The following is a 21,329-nucleotide window of genomic DNA, read 5'->3' on the forward strand; positions in this document are numbered from 1 at the left end:
AAAGGAACGCAACCGGAGTCCTCTTAGCGCGTTGTCCCGTCAGGCTCCGCCCAGATGATTATGAAGCTCGCCACTCCTTGTGGAGCACACGACGGTATGAGGTCACACATACCGTTCTTCCCGGGGTCGCTAGCCAAGTGGGTAGAGCTCCCACTCTTGCCGCCCACAACCCTGGAAGCCCCCTTTTAATCGCCTCTTATGACAGGCAGGGGATACCGTAGCTCTATTCTGGTCCCGGAACTACAAGGACAAATGTCTGTTAAACCTATTGTTAAAAATAAATAAATAGTTGTTCTTAACATTGTCGTATAGTAAAATAAGAAAATGAGTTAAGAAAATAGCAGTTATTTACAAGTTATAGGCAAATATTTATTCGTAGTCTGACTTCCCTTAGCAACGGAATGAAACGTGATCGGGAGCCTAATCGTATCAACTTTGTTTATTTCGGAGTCGTGACTTCGTATTGAACGAAAATGGTGAATGAATTCGTGTCTTTGATGTGCGACTTAGTAAATATCAAAGTAAGTTTTGTCTGAAAGTTTAAGATTTGTCTTATTCCGTTACGAGTAATATAAAGATTTTCAAAACGCTTTTATTAGCTTTGGTTGTATGTATGTATGTATGTAACTATGTAATGGAATCTTTGAAACCGATGTATATCCACTTTGAACGTTCAGTTTAAAATTATCAAAAACCGATAACAATACACGATTTTAATAATTATAGCGTGATTTTTAGTTTATAAAATAATAATGTAGTGTGGGGCGCTTTTCGAGAACTGATAAATGGAGACGACGGTTTTTTCACAATTATACTATTTACTGTTCCATAATTGATTCCTAGATTGAAAATTATTTTCTACTTTTTAGTTGATTTGATCAAAAAAGCGTTTTTTTAGTTTTTTAAACTATATTTATTTATTTGTAGAAGCAGCAGATAAGCATGTAACCTACTTGATGGTAAGTGGCCACTGACGCTCAGAAAATTTGTAATTAGTAAAAAAAATAATGACACGATATATATGGTTTTTAAATCAATGTCAGTTTTTTACGAACCGATTGCACAATATGTGCGCTACATCTTAATTATTCATGTGTGTGTTCGTAAGTTTTTTATGACGAGGGGTTATAAATGTAAAAGATTCGTTGTCATATTAAAGGCAAAAAGTACCAAAGGGAACAGCCTCGGTATCCCATCTAGATAAATATTTATTACAAAGTGGCAATTTGTGTTTAAATTTCAGAAATGTTTATTATATTCTGAATTGTCCCAAATACCCCTAGGTGGTCCCATCCAGTTGAGCGTCCCTTTGACGATCCCAATTGAATTCCACACATATTCCTATATAATTCCAATGGTCATATATTCCCCTAAATCCTAGAAGATTCCCAAATTGATGACCAATTTCAAAATCGCTTAAATGACAGGTTTACTACGGAAGTTGACATCTTCTTAATAAAGAAATTAACAGTTCAAATGTGACATGACCGTTATCGATTTGGAATTTGTCGAATGTAGTAAGCAAAAGGAGTTGCCCCGCAGTGAAGCACCGCTTCGCTCTGTTCAAGACACCCAGCTTGTTTGATACCAACTTTGCCTCAACGTCCAAATGACCTCGGTACTGCACATCACATAATGTCAACACCCAAGATCCCTACACTTTTATCAATGGTGAGTGGAATTATAACGTATACCTTCCACCGAAATCCACCGAAATATATATAACATGCTTCCACCGAAAGACAAGAACTATATCTGTGATAGTGGTATCTCCCTCGAACTTTACTGTTTCTGCCACTTCATTATTGCTGCAGTTCGTTATTGTCGTTTATCATTGACAACTTAGCACGAAAACGTCATGTCCATTAACATCCTCCACATTCCAATTACATTAAAAATTCAATAGCAAGTTGAGCTCGCTTTAAATACATTCATAAGTTATACGCACCGGAGTTACGGATGTTGAACAAATAATTCAATAACTGTTACCCGATCGAGTGACGTCCGGTACAATTTGACAGAGTGGTTTTAGGTGATGTTTAAAGTGTGATTGAATTTTTAAATTGTTTTGCCGTTTGTGGGTTTTCAAACGTTACTTTTAAAATATTTATTTGTAGAGTGTATATTTTACAGAGTGGTAACTAAATAAGTTAAGGGCATGTAGTTGTAAGTTTTATATTTATTTTTTCTTTTTCATGCTGTTTTTTTTATACGTAGACCTGCCTGAGACAGTGGATACATATATTTTTCCATTTTACGTTCATATATTACCTGTACAAGTAACTTCATTATTTCTGGTTTGAGTAACTTTGTTGTTTTGGAAACCAGAAGAATTTGGTAGCATCGTCGTACTTCAATTTTTAAAGCTTACAAAAACTGGACTCTACTAAATAACTGATAGTACTAAATTCCTAATGTTGGTCATGGATTTTTGTGATCAATCCCAAATAAGATTAGACTTCTATATGAGGTCGATCACAAATGCATTGTTCTAAGGACTAATTTCAAACGCCTCGAATTAGTCTCATTGCTTTGAAAACTAAGTTCAAACGCCTCGGATTAGTATGTCTTACCAACCTAGTTAACAAGAGACTACAAAAGATATGTAAAAATAAAATCCAATATCGAAGGCTTATTTAAAAATAAATTTGCGAAACAAAACCCGTGGGGACAAGTGAGTATAAAATATTCAAGCTTGAGTAGCTTGTACCGGTGTTGAGGACAGCGCTCTATTTTATCGGGGTCGATCAACAGGTTATTGATTACAACTCAGGAAGTTCAGTCATTTATGTAGCCGTATTTGTTTAGTCAGGCTGACGTACCTACCTGCGAACCCGAGGTTAACTAAGAATTTTTTAACTTTTTCGGATCGCTAAAATGTAAATTTGGATAAAATTCTGTTCTGGGTCTGGGTGTTTTTGTACTTGTTTTTGTGTGTCCATAGCACACAAGAGAAGGACTTTTAGAGGCTTGGAGTGTAGAAAGCGTTGAACATTAAACATGTTTTGTTCACAAACCATTTTGTTTAAGAATTAAGACTTGATGAGACGTATTGTGATGGGACAGGACGGGATGTAACGGAACGAGATAACAGGAAACGTGACGGGATGGGACTGCGTGCGTCAACGAACTTGCAATAAGATTTCTGTAGGTTACATACAGTTTTGGTAAAGGGAAATCTAGGTGATCATTTCCAAGGAATTGCCACAGTTTCAATAGAGTAATAGAGCTTGTATATATGCAAGATGTTGAGAAAACTTCTAAAGCGTGATATCGAAGCGCCATATCCGGATTAGTAGCCACAAAATAATACCTGTATATTGCATTATCCAAGTACGACAACAAACTATTTATTCAATAGACGCAGAAGAAATCTCAGGACATTTGGTTATACAATTAGTTATAAAATGTACCGTTTAGTTATACAAATGCCGCATATCTTTCAGTGGCAGTACTAATGCAAATCATTCTCATGCGTAAGACAAAGTTTGAAACAAACTTCCTCAACTCAATTTCAACTGGGGTAATTACGTTCATTTTGGCGTAATCAAAACGATTGTTGGTTGTACAATACAATTGTTTTACCGGTAAACTTATTTGAACTCTACATTCACGAGTTAAAAAAATATTAAAATTGACTTTTTCGTGGTTTTATTACACGTTTAAAGTACCGAATGAGTAATAAAGTACTTTATATTAATTAAAATCTAGTCTAATGTAAGACTAATGAGTAATTGTACGCTAACTTAAACTGCGAAATTAATTTCGTTTTTTATGAAGAAAAACATTTTAATTTAATTTTCAGACCTATCATAACGGAACGGAATGACATGTGACGGGATGAGACCTGATAGGTCGAAACGGGATGGAAATATGTTGAAAGACTTTGCTTACCTATGGATATCTTCTCTTTTAAATCTCATACTTATCATATCTTTTGTTTTAAATCCAGGAATAAGTTACAGAAAAAGTCAAATTTTATGCTTAAATTAAATATTTTGTTATAACTTATGTCGGATATTGTGCTGGGGCAGTACTTACGCGAATCATTTTCATGCGTAGGACGGAGTTTGCAACAAAGTTGCGCAACTCAATTTTAACTGAGATAATTACGCTTATTTCGGTGTAATCAAAACGATTGTTGGATGTATAATGTGTTTGTAGAAACTTATTTGCGGGAATGGGTAAGTATTTATTGTTTATTAGCTGTGCCCGCGGTTTCACCCGCGTCAAACAGAAACAGGGGCACAGCTAGTTCTAAAATATAAGTAGCCTAAGTTACTCCTTATTACATCAGCTACCTGCCCGATGAATGAAAGTCCCGTCAAAATTGGTCCAGCCATTTCAGGGATTAGCCAGAACAAACAGACAAACAAAAAATGTTATTTTGGTGTATGTATCGTATGTTTATTCATATGCATGTATTAAAAAGCGGTTATTTCAATATTAAAAACAGACACTCCAATTTTATTTATATGCATAGAAATTACGTTTGATGCTGGTCCTTTGTGGTTCGACTCCAGCGGCACTACCACTATGCCTATTTCTGTCTAATAATAATAGTGTTAAGCGTTATTATATTCTCATTTGTAGGGTGTGGTAAGGTATATACATTTCGGAAGCATCCCATAGTTCTCACGGCTAGCGGCGTATTTGTGACTACCTCAGGTAGGAATTTAATCTTCTTTGGTGTCACTTAGCTTCACATGGACTGCATTCTCGTCTGCTACTTTTGTATTACATATTTATATAAAAATATGTTATCTTTAATCGACAATGGTAGCAGTTTTATATGCCTCTCACATGTTTTTTAAAAAAAAAAATACAAATTGGTACTGGAACAGCAAGTGAACAGAAACAGAACAGCAGAATATGATCCTGGCCTCCCCCAAAACGTAAATAAATTTTATCTTAAATGAAATTCAGGGCGTTATCTTTTGTGAGTTTTAAAATGCGCCAAATTTTCTTGAAACTGCTGAACTGATTTTAACGAATTTCAAACAAGAATTTAGGACTTCTAGAAATCACATCTTCTTTCTATGATGTAATGATATAATTGAATTTGAGATTATTTTCTTTCGTAATACAGCTAGTTGGATTGGTTTGCGATGTCATTGATAAAGTAAATATACTGATACTTAGGCGCGACGCCAACAAAGTTTTGCGATCTGTTCAATGACATGTAAAATACTGCCGTCCTCTTCCTGCTAAAGCTGTCTTTGTGTTGCATAATTTAAAATGAGATTGTCGCTCATCCTACTAGAGACTGTTATTTAAAAATAGCTGTTCTAGTAATATATGATCGACAGCCTTTCTAGTAATTTATGATCAACATTTTTGAGATCGATTTAAATACGAGTACATTCATAAGTTATCACTGCTCCGGAGTTATGGATGTTGAACAAATAATTCAATAACTGCTACCCGATCGAGTGACGTCCGGTACAATTTGATAGAGTGGTTTTAGGTGATGTTTAAAATGTGATTGAATTTTTAAATTGTTTTGCCGTTTGTGGGTTTTCAAACGTTACTTTTAAAATATTTATTTGTAGAGTGTATATTTTACAGAGTGGTAACTAAATAAGTTAAGGGCATGTAGTTGTAAGTTTTTTATTTATTTTTGCTTTTTCATGCAGTTTTTTTTATACGTAGACCTGCCTGGGACAGTGGATACATATATTTTTCCATTTTACGTTCATATATTACCTGTACAAGTAACTTCATTATTTCTGGTTTGAGTAACTTTGTTGTTTTGGAAACCAGAAGAATTTGGTAGCATCGTCGTACTTCAATTTTTAAAGCTTACAAAAACTGGACTCTACTAAATAACTGATAGTACTAAATTCCTAATGTTGGTCATGGATTTTTGTGATCAATCCCAAATAAGATTAGACTTCTATATGAGGTCGATCACAAATGCATTGTTCTAAGGACTAATTTCAAACGCCTCGAATTAGTCTCATTGCTTTGAAAACTAAGTTCAAACGCCTCGGATTAGTATGTCTTACCAACCTAGTTAACAAGAGACTACAAAAGATATGTAAAAATAAAATCCAATATCGAAGGCTTATTTAAAAATAAATTTGCGAAACAAAACCCGTGGGGACAAGTGAGTATAAAATATTCAAGCTTGAGTAGCTTGTACCGGTGTTGAGGACAGCGCTCTATTTTATCGGGGTCGATCAACAGGTTATTGATTACAACTCAGGAAGTTCAGTCATTTATGTAGCCGTATTTGTTTAGTCAGGCTGACGTACCTACCTGCGAACCCGAGGTTAACTAAGAATTTTTTAACTTTTTCGGATCGCTAAAATGTAAATTTGGATAAAATTCTGTTCTGGGTCTGGGTGTTTTTGTACTTGTTTTTGTGTGTCCATAGCACACAAGAGAAGGACTTTTAGAGGCTTGGAGTGTAGAAAGCGTTGAACATTAAACATGTTTTGTTCACAAACCATTTTGTTTAAGAATTAAGACTTGATGAGACGTATTGTGATGGGACAGGACGGGATGTAACGGAACGAGATAACAGGAAACGTGACGGGATGGGACTGCGTGCGTCAACGAACTTGCAATAAGATTTCTGTAGGTTACATACAGTTTTGGTAAAGGGAAATCTAGGTGATCATTTCCAAGGAATTGCCACAGTTTCAATAGAGTAATAGAGCTTGTATATATGCAAGATGTTAAGAAAACTTCTAAAGCGTGATATCGAAGCGCCATATCCGGATTAGTAGCCACAAAATAATACCTGTATATTGCATTATCCAAGTACGACAACAAACTATTTATTCAATAGACGCAGAAGAAATCTCAGGACATTTGGTTATACAATTAGTTATAAAATGTACCGTTTAGTTATACAAATGCCGCATATCTTTCAGTGGCAGTACTAATGCAAATCATTCTCATGCGTAAGACAAAGTTTGAAACAAACTTCCTCAACTCAATTTCAACTGGGGTAATTACGTTCATTTTGGCGTAATCAAAACGATTGTTGGTTGTACAATACAATTGTTTTACCGGTAAACTTATTTGAACTCTACATTCACGAGTTAAAAAAATATTAAAATTGACTTTTTCGTGGTTTTATTACACGTTTAAAGTACCGAATGAGTAATAAAGTACTTTATATTAATTAAAATCTAGTCTAATGTAAGACTAATGAGTAATTGTACGCTAACTTAAACTGCGAAATTAATTTCGTTTTTTATGAAGAAAAACATTTTAATTTAATTTTCAGACCTATCATAACGGAACGGAATGACATGTGACGGGATGAGACCTGATAGGTCCAAACGGGATGGAAATATGTTGAATGACTTTGCTTACCTATGATATATTCTCTTTTAAATCCCATACTTTTCATATCTTTTATTTTAAATCCAGGAATAAGTTACAGAAAAAGTCAAATTTTATGCTTAAATTAAATATTTTGTTATAACTTATGTCGGATATTGTGCTGGGGCAGTACTTACGCGAATCATTTTCATGCGTAGGACGGAGTTTGCAACAAAGTTGCGCAACTCAATTTTAACTGAAATAATCACGCTTATTTCGGTGTAATCAAAACGATTGTTGGATGTATAATGCGTTCGTAGAAACTTATTTGCGGGAGTGGGTAAGTATTTATTGTTTATAATTATGTTTGATGCTGCTCCTTTGTGGTTCGACTCCGGTGCACTACCGCCATACCTATTTCTGTGTAATAATAACAGTGTTAAGCGTTATTGGTAGGTAAAGGTAAGTGGTAAGGTTGATATACTTTTCGGAAGCATAGTCCTCACGGCTAGCGGCGTATTTGTGACCGATCGCAGGTAGGAATCTAATCTTCTCTGGTGTCCATGGCGGCAGAAGCCGCTTTGGACACCAGAGAAGAGTGGGCGTATCACACGTTTGTTAAAAAAATATTACAAATTGGTACTGGAACAGCAAGAGAATATGATCCTGGCCTCCCCCAAAACGTAAATAAATTTTATCTTAAATGAAATTCAGGGCGTTATCTTTTGTGAGTTTTAAAATGCGCCAAATTTTCTTGAAACTGCTGAACTGATTTTAACGAATTTCAAGCAAAAAATTAGGACTTCTAGAAATCACGTCTGCTTTTCCATGATTTATTGATATAATAATTGAATTTGATAAAATTTTCTTTCGTAATATAGCTAGTTCGATTGGTTTGCGATGTCATTGATAAAGGAAATCTACTGATACTTAGGCGCGACGCCAGCAAAGTTTTGCGATCTGTTCAATGACATGTAAAATACTGCCATCCTCTTCCTGCTAAAGCTGTCTTTGTGTTGCATAATTTAAAATGAGATTGTGGCTCATCCTACTAGAGACTGTTATGTAAAAAAAACTGTTCCAGTAATAGTAAGAACTCCGGGATCTCCGACGGAGCACAACCGGTGCCCTCCAAGCACGATGCCCCGATCGGGCTCTACCCTGGGGGAGCAGTTTCGCTCCTCCCACATCATGTAGTGTTTACGACGGTATGCGACCACACATACCGCCGTCCTTCCCGGGGTCGCTTGCTGGACGGTTCGAGTTCCCACTCTTGCCGCCCTTAACCCCGAAAGCCCCCTTTTAGTCGCCTCCTACGACAGACAGGGGATACCGTAGCCCTATTCTAGTCCCGGAACTACAGGGACAAAGGTATTGGTGTACCTAGTTGTATTTACATACACCATTTTCACATTTATTTATCTTATTTAGCGAATAGCATTTAAAAAATTAGGTGTTTCACCCTTATTTCACTTTAAATTTCATCAAAAAATCGGTAGCGTACATACATTTACTATAGCCGCTTGTCCACCGCACGTTCGTCACCCGATCACCGTCATCCCGGCCGCCGATATTTCGAGTAGATCGGTACCGAAATTTTGACGGACCGATGTGCCGACAAAATAAACCGCCGATATGGGTCGCGGTCGAGGTGGACAAACTATCACCGTCACGACAAATAAATCGGTCCGAAATAATCTCGTTCTCGGTATCGGCTCGGTGACGGTGCGGTGGACAAACGACCCTTTGTATAAAAGCGTAACAGATACATCTTCGCCAGTAAATAAGTATAACGAGGAAAGTATTTTGTTAACATGAGTATTTTCTTACACTCTTCACAACCGCTTGTTAACTAAACAAAACTTTGTTACCTAAACAATTCCACACTCATTGCTATAATTCTTCCCTGGTAATGTTACAAAATGCCAGACACAAAACAAGTTGAAGACTTTAACTGAAGCACCATTTAATTAATTAAATTGTAACAGTAACAACGATACTACTGAGTTCCATGTAATTTTATTCAATTCGTACATTTGTAGGCCTTCCTTTCATTGCGTCACGTACAGTTTGCTTCAATTCAATCCTTACCTACAGAACCTCATACATTTTATCTGGAATCAATTCAATAGACATTTGAATGAGAAACGTATTCTATTTTGAGCTGTCGATACTATTTGTGTAAAAATCTAAATTCGAGACTCAAGGTTCTGTTATAAAATAAATCGGAATAAATGATTTCCTTTTATTCTCGGGTTTATCTTCGGGTCTTTTCATTCTTCATTCTATTTATTAATTGTTGACACAGTAAGGGTGTTGTAAGTTTAACGTATCAGAATGTCCCCCGGATTAGTCGATATTGATTCAGTCAGGAAGTTTAAAAGGTGAATTCATTCAGTGTTTTTACCGATTTCGAAACAGGAGGTGGTATGTGGAGCTGTATAATATTTGTTTTAGATATTAAGATAAAAATTTCGTGTGTTTGAAGATCATTGGAGTTTTTAAGTTTTTTTGTTCCCTTCCCATTATTTATTTCTTTATTTGAAAAGTCATCAGTAGGCATCAGAGACGGTCGTTAGCAACCGCCGGCAAGTGCAGGTGAATGACGCTCATATTCAATGACGTCAATTGATGTTTAAGGGAGTCAATTCCCTTAAACGTCAATTAAAACAACACTTAAAAGTTCGCAAGTTTTACTTTTGATGAAATTGAATAAAACATTTAAAATTTTCAAAGTATCAGACGTTTAAGACACTTTTTCAATGATCTCACAGGAGTTGGGCGCCGCTATAAATTACTGCCTGAAGGAGTATTCTCGGAATGATGGATGGATCGATCCGTAAAAGCCTTAGGGTTGGGTTCAATCTATTATGAGTTAAAAATATACGCTTTGATTCCTTTTTTCAAAATATAAATAGAAAATTTGAGACTTTAGTAATAGTCCTTTTTTAGTGTTCAACTTACTATAGGTAGGAAAGATGACAAAAAAATTACGGACCTGAGGGTGTTGAAGATACGACATCGGTTTAGCGGCTGACGCTAACGACAGGTGATGGTAGACGCCGGCGGTCGTCAACGACCATCACCTACAGTCGCTGTATGTGGCAAGCGACTGTGACCACCAGTAGCCAGATATTACCTATTCTCTACCTACCTACTTCATCTACTACCTACTGTCGTGTGTTACTTAAGATCCACAGTGCACATACTCTACCCTTACAAGAAAGGGAGATAAAAAAGTAAATACAATCATAATAATAATTCCCAATTCATCATTTCAATGTCCGTCTGACCAGGAACCGAATTCAGAACGTTTTTCATATAAGAGGATATAATGACCGCTTTGCTACAGGTCATTACGAACTCATATTATAAGGGAAATACTGGGAACACGGAGGCTGGTCATTAATATCGCCACTCATCATGATTCTCAACAAACTGGTGTACTTTGGCAGATAAAATTTTATCTTAAAGGGGCAAGGTTCACTTTGTACTACGACAGCGGTCCCGATGCCATTAGCGACAAATTGTGGGGAAGCTCATAATGTGGTTGATCGGGTCGCTACGTCATTTATGACGGTGAGGCGTTCTGAGTGACGTGAGTCATTTCTATGTGACGCAACATCATTATTGTCCCACTGCTATACGGTATGAGAGGGGTCCATGGCGGTGGAAAAGTGGCGTTGGTATACTGTAAACACCTAGGAGATCTTTTTAGTTGTGTAGGTTTCCTGGGGATTTTTCTCTCATCGTTATAACAAATCATAATTATATTTTAATTTTTTTTTGTTTACGAGGGGGAAACCTTCAAAAGGCACCCGACGACATGGGAGCGACGCCGGGTTATGTGGGATTATTACCGCACTAAAACCCCCCTGGTGGCCATCCTCAACGCTTGTTGGAGAACTCCGGGATCTCCGAGGGAACACAACCGGAGTCCTCCAAGTGCGATGCCCCGTTCGGGCTTTACCCTGGGGGAGCACTTTTGGCTCCTCCCACACCATCTGGTGTTGGCTTGGCTTGCTGGACGGTTCGAACCCGCTCTTGCCACCCGCAATCCCGGAAGCCCATTTTAGTCACCTCTTATGACAGGCAGAAGATACCGTAACCCTATCTTAGTCTCGGGACTACAGGGACAATAATATAACAGCCTATGAACGAATCTTTCCTTAAGAGTAGGAGTAAAAGTGGAACCTTCATATGGCTATGATAAAACGTGATGCGTAGGTTGTATCGACAGATGTTATTTATGGCCGCGAAATGAAATATCTTTAGCGAATTTGCACCTGTCACCTCGCACATTATCAAATGTGGAGACGTAATGTATTATTAATGTGCGCAACTGTCACGTAAGTGTAACGTTGATTGATATGTTCTATCATTAGGCACTGTGGAACAGATTTAAGTAATGTCTAAGTTTAGTAACATTTGTAATGTTAAAATAACCGTTTTAAAGGTTAAAATCATGCCTATCTGATCAAAATATTTTTTTTAGTTATTACTTTTTTACTTCTTGAACCGATTAATTAAGAACGTAAACTACGAAAATAAAAAAAATAAAAGTAAATTTTATCGACTTCAAAAAATATGTAAATACTGGTACCATCCTCTTCACATGTTTCGTAACTATTTTTGATTTTGATTTTCGTGGCTCAATCACACCTATACATATATGTCTAATAACAGCAGTTTTAGGCAATGTTATTTTAATTTTTAAAATGCACTTACATGCCGTATATTACCTGAGGCTTAACAAAGATAATTTACGCGTAGTTTAGAAGTTAGATTGTAACAGATGAATTACATAATGTTATTACCATTTTCGTGTTATATGTTGAAGGTGGTAGAACCCTTTGTGGTTCGACTCCGGCGGCACCACCGCCACACCTATTTCTACCTCTTAACAGCAGTGTTAGGCGCTGCTGTGTTCCGGTTTGAGGGATGTGGTAAGGGAGACAGACTTTTCCGAGGCATTCCAGCTTAGTCCTCAGGGGTAGCGGCGCATCTGTGGCCGACCTCAGGTAGGAATCTAATCCTATCTGGGGTTGATTACAGATGTCCATGGGCGGCAGTAGCCACTTACCCTCAGGTGGACTGAATGCTCGTCTGCTCCTCCTATGTTATTAAATATATATATATATATATATATATATATATATATATATATATATATATATATATATATATATATATATATATATATATATATATATATATATATATATATATATATTATATATATTCATATTATATATTCACTGCACTCTTGAAACCTCTGCAAGCTTTGTTCAATAATATCCTTAGAACGGAAACCACACCAGACCAATGGTCAAACTCCACCATCATTCTACTGTTCAAAAAGGGAGATAGAAGCAATCTAAGCAACTACAGGCCTATTAGTCTCTTGTCCAACGTATACAAAATTTTTTCAAAGATTATATTGAACAGAATAACGAGGACTCTAGATGAACAACAACCGCGCGAACAAGCAGGCTTCCGGAAAAGATACTCGACTATAGACCACATTCAAACTGTCACACAAGTAATAGAGAAAACAAAAGAGTATGGAAAGACGATATATATCTGTTTCGTAGACTACAAAAAGGCATTCGATTCTATACACTTCGAAGCCATATGGACAGCACTCATACAACAAGGCGTGAACCAAAAATATGTAAACTTAATTAAAAATATATATACAAAAGGTCTTGCCAAAATACGCCTAGAATGCGAAGGTGCTGAATTTCCAATAAAAAAAGGAGCTAGGCAGGGAGACGCGCTCTCTCCGAAATTATTCACAGCAGTGCTCGAATCTATTTTCAGGCGTCTAGAATGGGAAACAAGGGGAATACACATAGACGGAGAACTATTGAACCACTTACGTTTCGCGGACGATATAGTCATTTTCGCAGAATGCGCCACTGATCTAGAGAGCATGATGAATGAACTGGCAACGGAAAGTCAAAAAGTAGGGTTGTCAATGAATATGACGAAAACCAAGATCCTAACCAATGGAATTCCTCAAGACATTATGGTAAAAAATGAAAAGATTGAATATGTAAAAGAGTATATATATCTGGGACAACTCGTGGCATTTGAAAACAATACAGGAAAAGAAATAGAAAGAAGGATAACTCTAGCCTGGAAGAAATACTGGGGATTAAAGGAAATAATGAAAAACAACGAAATTCATATAAATATTAAGAAAAAACTCTACGAAATAACGATATTGCCTTGTCTAACATATGGATGCCAGACGTGGTCATTGAGGAAACAAGACGAAGATAAAATGGCCATCTGCCAACGTAAGATGGAAAGAAGTATGCTTGGACTAAAACTATCAGATAAAGTTAGTAATATCAGCATCAGAAAAAAAACTAAAATAGTAGATGTAACGAAAAGAATAAGGCTACTCAAATGGCACTGGGCAGGGCATATCTGTAGGATGAATAATACCAGGTGGGCAAAACGACTAACGGAATGGATACCAAGAGACATGAAAAGGAAAAGAGGACGACCAAGTAAAAGGTGGAATGACATCTTTAACAAGAGACGTGGACCCTTATGGATGCGTGAGGCACGGGAACGTGATATATGGAAAAGTTTAGGAGAGGCCTACGCCGAAGAGGCGACTACTATATTTAATATTTAAAATTACTTTACTTACAATGTTTTGTTAGAAATAGTTTATTTATTTGTTAAAAATCACTAAATATTTATTTTATAAAAAAAAAAGTATGTATAGTAATTTACAAGTAAAAAAAGTAAATTGAAAGTTGTTATCTTAAGTAACATTAATTATAATATGTAAGTATAGGATATAGTAGAAATAAAGGCTATTTTTATTTTTATTTATTTTTATTTATATATATATATATACCCACTATATATACGATTTCCTTTACACTATGAATGAAAGTGCATACACGAATGGATATAAACTATGCAGTTACTAGTGGGCGAGCACGTGACTTGTAAGCTAAAAGCTTAGTTACTGGCACTTTGGGCACTAAGTTAGTTTCAAAAGTTCATGTAACTTATTATAGTCTGAGATCCAACTGTAAGATTTCAAAGTCCATCTATTTTTAATTTATAAATTTTCATAGTCATTTTTTAATAGAGCAATGTGTGTGAAAATAATACTTCTCTACTAGGCCTGAATGTTTGCCTATGGCTATGTTTATGGCACCTACATAACTTCAGGTAAAGATGTTTTTCTCAGCATATTTCCTTGGAAAGATTATTTTTTTAATTAATTGTAATAAGCCCTAAAATAAGTATGGAATAAGTTTAGTACTTTAATACTTTTTTTTTTTAAGTTTAAAAACAATAAAAAATCATTCACTACGTAGGCAACTAGTTAAACAGTAAAGTTAAAAAAGTAAGAAAAAATCTAACTTACATTATTAGTTATCCTACATAGCGTACTTATTTAAGCTCTAATTGTATTACTTTTCAAGTTTATCTTGTGTTGTGCATGATAACTGCAGTAACCCACCCGCGCTGTGGACGGAGCATACGTGACCAGTGAACTAAGGGTTATTATACCGTTTGGGGTGTTAAGGACCGAATTGGTGTCACTAAGAGCTGGATTATTACATTCATTCTCCTATCCACTAGAGATAAAACTGTGGTATCAAGTATTATTTAATGTTGTTTGTTTATTGTACAAATTCAAGCTGTGAATGGTCACTGACCATGTTTATAATAACCCACAAATAAGTTTTCTACGTCAAGTATATAAAAATAAAACAACCTAATATTTAGTTTCCTATTGTTACATTACGTTACGTTTGGTTACGCTACGTTTCATTATGTTACGTTCCATTTCGTTACATTTTGTCTCGTTACGTAACGTTAACATTTATGGTATTAAGTGGCATAATTTAATGTTACCCGATTTCGTATATAATTAGAGCGTAAGACTATTCTACATTTTATGCAGTTGTAGAGGATCTCGCAATCCACCTGATGCTGACTGATCATGAAAGAACAAGCTACTGTTTACTTCAGTTTGCTGCGAAAAATCCGCAACTCCCTTTTCCTACGTGACTAGGGTACAAAGTGCTGAGGTATTGCGATCTTATTTAGGGCTTTAAGGTCTAGAATAATCTATAATGGGTAATTTGGAGATTGATAAATCGAGTCGTGGATAATTTTAGTTTTACGTAACAATGTAAAAAGTTGTCTCGATAAAAAATGACGATTTCATGTTTTTGTGTTCTGGTTTACTTGGTTACTTGTACTATATGTAAATTAATCTTATGATTGAACTCAGGATTCTTTTCTTGTCTGTACTACAGAAGTAGCAACGCATATGTGATCTGCTACAGCTAATGCCCCTGTTATGTATGGATTTGGTTGCAGGTGCTTACATCCGTAAGCACCTGTCATCCGACAGTGACCACTTAGCGTCAGATGAACTGCATCTTTATCTGCTATTTCTATAAACATAAAAACACGGACCCGTAATAATATTCAAGACTCCCATTGCAAAGATAATAAAGCCTTAATCACCAAGTTCTAATCATGTATGTTCAATAAAATTAATAAAGCATGCAAAAAGGACATTTTCGTTCAGAACCTTTGATAAGTAAAATAAAAAGATACTTCACTTGAAATTGAATGAAGGAGGATTTTATCGTTTATTTTTTGAATTCTTGACAAATAAAAATCTTTATTAGTGAAAAATTAGGTATAAATTACTAATAATACGTAATTTACGTATTAAATAAATAAATAAGTATTTCAAACATTTTAGGGACATTTTTTAGTACGAAGTCGTGGCAAAAATATATTTACGTAATAATTTCGATTCTCAAAACTGGTTACACTTCTTGTTAGAAATGATCAACTATGAATTTTACTCATCTAAGAGAACAACCTAATAAAAGTCGCAGTCAGTCATTGGACTGGTGTTTATGTTTCCTGCACTAGCTCATAAATCAAACAGCCTGAACACCCTCCGTGGAGAGTAAAGCAAATATTTTTCTATGGTTCTTTATATTTAAACTATGGGACTTTCGTTGTTGCTTTAAGATACAATATACATTTTTCTTAAATACAAGAAAACATCTGAAATAGGTTTCAGGTACAATTTCTTGTGACGTGGCATCTAGCAAACAGTGATAGTCTAGTAGTTAGACACTTGACCTTTTAATCGAGGGGTCTGAGGTTCAAATTCCTCTTCTAATTTTTCAAACTTACCCGTATTTGAAGTTAATGATTACTTACTTTAACGGCGAATAATAATATCGTAAAGGAAACAACAGGTATGCACCTGGAAGGTTTAAAAAGTCTGAAGTCTGGATATACGCACTTGGTCAGCGCGGTGGACTATAGCCTAACCTTCTCATTCAGAGAGGAGACCTGTGCCTAGCAATGGGACATAAATAAATAAAAACTATGTTAGAATAATAAACGTCACCGATTTAATTGACATATGCCAGAGACTCCAAAATAGAACGGAAGAACAACACTCACTAAACAAATGTTCTTATGTAACGAAGACGTATGGCCTTCAACCCCGACCTTTAGGTCGTGCTCTGTATATCTTCACACAGTCAGAAGCTTATAATAGGTACGATGGCAGTATTAAAATCAAAGAATAAAGATTTTAGTAAAGCAAACAAGTAAAGTATTTAAATGATTGGATAAGTGTGAGTCGATAATCAACAGATAATCTATCTGAAGCCCATCACAGATTTGTTGCTACTACTGAGGACTACGGCGGTCTCTTCATAATATATTAACAAATAAACTATTTGATTTGATTTGATTTAATATGTAAGTGAAATCCTACGTGAAAATCACTGATGAGTCGCTACTCGTTACGACAACGTTGGGATGCCGTAAAAAGTAGAACTGCCTTCAAACCACGTAACGACAAACACAACACCAGTGGAGGTTTTTTCGCGCTTGTTCTCCATAATGAAACAGCTTCCGAAGCAGTGGTAGTTTGTTGACGTTCCAAAAGATTTCAATCAATTTTGAATAAATATGATTTAAATTTGATTAAGGGTCACATTTTACCGAGTCATTCCAGCGTATTCCTCAGAGGTAGGGGCACACCTGTAGTCGACTTCAGGTAGGAATCTAATTTTATTTGGGGATGATTACAGATGTCTATGGGCAGTAGCCACTTATCATCAGGTGGACTGCCTACTCGCCTGTTACTTCTATATTAAAAAAAATATATAATATTGCTAAATAACATTCAAATGAATACAAACATTCATTAAAACATTCCTCATCATTTTTATTACGCTATTACCGTTCCATTGTAGTCGACCAAACTCGAATAAGGTTTTATTCGAGAGTAAATTACGAGGTATTCCAGTCTCGTATTTCCGTTTTACCAAATACTAATCCAAGAGTAAGCTTTAAAAGAATAAATATTATATTTTCTCAACGGTTTTTGTGGTACTGACTTAGCTATTTCTTTAAAAGCAATGTAAATTTAACTATGTTGTAACAAATAAAAATTCAAAATAGTTTATTCATAGTAGATGGCTTACGAATTTTTAATAACTTATCATCGATTCGCAAGGTGTTCCTTTTATAAAGTAGAAAATATAAAACACTAAAAAATAAAACGGTTTCTACCCTCAGAGCCCCACACTAGGTTTCCTTGTATCGTGGATGTTATGGACACACACAGAGATATTTACACAAACACCCAGACCCAGAAATAGAAGCCTAAATTCATCATTTAGATTATTTGGCCGAGATCGAACCCGGGACACTGCGCGTCAGACCGGTATGGTGACTACTCCGCCACGCGAGTCGTCAAAACTAGAAGCGGCAAAAGAAACCCTATAAAACGTATGTTTTCACAAAAAAACTTTTGAAATGATTGTCTTCTACTGAATCACTAGTTTATACTAAACAAATAATTGATCAAATGTACGTCGAATTCGCACACGTAGGGTTCTGTACCACCAAATTATAAATGATAATTCAGTAAACTGGCATTCACGTCCTTGTATAGATTTTTTTTTAATTTCCTCGAAATGGAACCCCCTGTGAAACTAGCCGCATACAATGGTGTTTGAATTATGTCGATCGGTTGCGGCATCGTGAAAAAATCGCTGAACAAACATATATACGGTCGAATTGAGAAACCTCCTCCTTTTTTGAAGACAAACCTAAAAATTCCTAAAAACCAAGACTTGTCTCACGATAAAAGATGTTGCTGTGGTAACTCCCGGTTAAACTTTTCTACTGCCTTTCGACACGGGGATCGTGTGATATTTAACATCACTAAAATTATGAAAAAAAAAATACAAAAATGACTCACTCAGCCTCTTCGATGGTCTCCGACATGGCGAGGAAGACGCAGTTGAGAAGTATTGTAGCCATGACGAAGTAGTCGAAGTACTGGTTGGTGGAGAGGTAGACGCACGCTCGCCGCACGGGGGACCACGGGGACCACCAGAACAGCGAGCGCGTCGCCGTGAACCGGTGGATGTAGTTCTATTCCAGTCCCAGGACTACAGGGACATTTCTACAGAACCCACTACCGATTAGCGAGGTGTTTCTTTTACGAAGAAGAAGCGGCGAAAGAAACTCTATAACATACATCTCTTCCATAAAAACTTCTTTTACAATGATTGCCTTGTGCTAAGCCGGAGACTTTAGCTCATGAAGATGATCGAATCAAATGCAGCTTCTTTGCACTATAAAAGGGTGTGGCGGTGGTACCTCTTCAATTCATCTGTGCTGGTTCTACCACCTTTCTACACGGGAATCATGTGATAATTAACCATCACTAAAATTATGGAAAAAAATACAAAAATGACTCACTCAGCCTCTTCGATGGTCTCCGACATGGCGAGGAAGACGCAGTTGAGGAGTATTGTAGCCATGACGAAGTAGTCGAAGTACTGGTTGGTGGAGAGGTAGACGCACGCTCGCCGCACGGGGGACCACGGGGACCACCAGAACAGCGAGCGCGTCGCCGTGAACCGGTGGATGTAGTTCTTCCGGAACCGCTTGGAAACCACGCAGAATGTCTGGAACAAGGAAATTTGGAGTTACATACAATTTATAGGTGTTTTGGTTTACGTAAGGAGTCCTAAGAGAGTGAAACTTGTTTTTTTAATAATATTGGAGTAGCAGACGAGCATGCAGTCCACCTGATGGTAAGTGGCTACTGCCGTCCATGGACATCTGTAATCAACCCCACATAGGATTAGTTTCCTATCTGAGGTCACCCGCAAATGTGCCATCCCTGAGAAGTAAGCTGGAATGCCTCACAAAAGTATGTCTCCCTTACCACACCCTTCAATCAGAACACAGAAGTGCTCTGCTGTTATTAGGTTGAAATAGGTGAGGCGGTGGTGCCGCCGCAGTCATTCTACAAAGCACAGAGGGTTCTACCACCTTTGAAATTCTGTATAACATCTATAGTACATCTATATAACATTTATACACCAACTATGTAACATCTATATCCAATAATAGGTTTACCTGCGGCTTCTCGCGGTCAGAGGTATTATAATAGTTGTTTATATAATTCTTCGGAACAGCAGTTTTTCAGGATAAAAGGTACCCTATGTCCTTTTTTGGACCCCTGGTCCCTTACCAGGAGTTTTTACGTTTCGACAAATATGACTGTTTTGGTATTTGTTTAAGTATTTGCCCATACAAATTCCAATCAGCGCCCCTAGCGGATTGTGTCAGAACTAGGAAATAATATGAGGTGCTGATTGTACAAAATTTTATGACAATGAGTTTGATAGTTAAAACATGAAAACGTAGCGAACAAACAATCTCACTTTCGCATTTATAATATTAGTCAGGATTCTCCTACTATATGAAATGAATTATTGTCACCTCTGTTTAAAATAATTATCCGTAGCACTTTTCTAAGCCTAACTCTTTCATTATCTAATCTCCCACTCTCCCTATCCTTCCCATGTAAAAACTATTTTCATTGATCTCCCACGTCACATGACAATGCATACCACGGAGAGATCAATTTGAATCTCTGATTCCATAGTACGGTATTTTATAAACTATAAACTTAAATTAATTCTAAAAAATATTAAAAAAAAATTAAAAATATATATTTGCCTTGCATAATTTGAAATTCACATGGAGCTTAAATATTTAACATTGTTTCAATACACATAACTTCACATTATTTATTACAGAAATTGTACCAGCAGCGCAGAAATAAATGTCCGAAACTAAGCCCTATGAGAACCGACTAATTGAAAATTATTAGACATGTATATGGAATATTTTGCGCTATTAAATTGAAATGGAAAATTCCGTAACAATTGTATTATGCTACTTGCTACAGCAAGGTGGTTTAATTAATACGAACAATGGTTTGTGCGACAATAGAGACGTTTCATAGAAGTTGATAATAACACTTGATGTGAACGGGTTTGAAAGTTCACCCTTGTTGTTCAATTTTTTTTTATAATGTATGAGTAGCAGACGAGCATGCAGTCCACCTGATGGTAAGTGGCTACTGCCGCCCATGGACATCTGTAATCAACCCCAGATAGGATTAGATATTCCTACCTGAGGCCCCCCACAGATGCGCCGCTACCCCTGAGGACAAAGTTGGAACGCCTCGGAAAAGTCTGTCTCCCTTACCACACCCTTCAAAAAGGGAACACAGCAGCGCCTAACACTGCTGATATTAGGTATCAATAGGTGTGGCGATGGTGCCGCTGGAGTCGAACCCCAAAACTATACCTTTAATTTCCTTCCATTTTGTAATTTATCGTTTTTTTTACTTTTCTGTTTTATGTCATATAAGTAATCAAGTTTATCAGTCCATCTAATTAAAACTATAAAATAGCCAAAACGGCTCATAACCTCTTCATTTATACATTGTAATTGATTTTTGAAGTGCGTGCGCGGCGCGGTCAGTAGTTTAAGTGTTTCGACTCGTCTTGCCGTCTCTGTTGTTGTTACCTGCCAGTTCAGTCGTAATCATGTCGTTGGCCTTATACATATATATTTTTGAGAAATATCATATAAGAACCACTAAACCACCAATTCACTTCATCTATAAATAGGAGCAGTTTGAC

The 21,329-nt window shown here is 36.4% G+C and overlaps 1 protein-coding gene across 1 annotated transcript in view; it reads right to left on the reverse strand.

The window, feature by feature from the left end:
* LOC140752540 (sodium channel protein 60E-like) overlaps positions 1-21,329 on the reverse strand; it is a 253,565-nt gene that overhangs the window by 41,573 nt on the left and 190,663 nt on the right. Inside the window, exon 3 of the mRNA XM_073086877.1 lies at positions 19,084-19,292. Coding sequence (XP_072942978.1) covers positions 19,084-19,292 — 209 coding nt within the window. The remainder of the gene's footprint in view (positions 1-19,083; positions 19,293-21,329) is intronic.

Source organism: Epargyreus clarus, unplaced genomic scaffold (assembly GCF_041222505.1).
Source record: "Epargyreus clarus isolate Ecla_fem2 unplaced genomic scaffold, WU_Ecla_fem_2.2 ptg000024l, whole genome shotgun sequence".
Taxonomy (NCBI): Eukaryota; Metazoa; Arthropoda; class Insecta; order Lepidoptera; family Hesperiidae; genus Epargyreus; species Epargyreus clarus.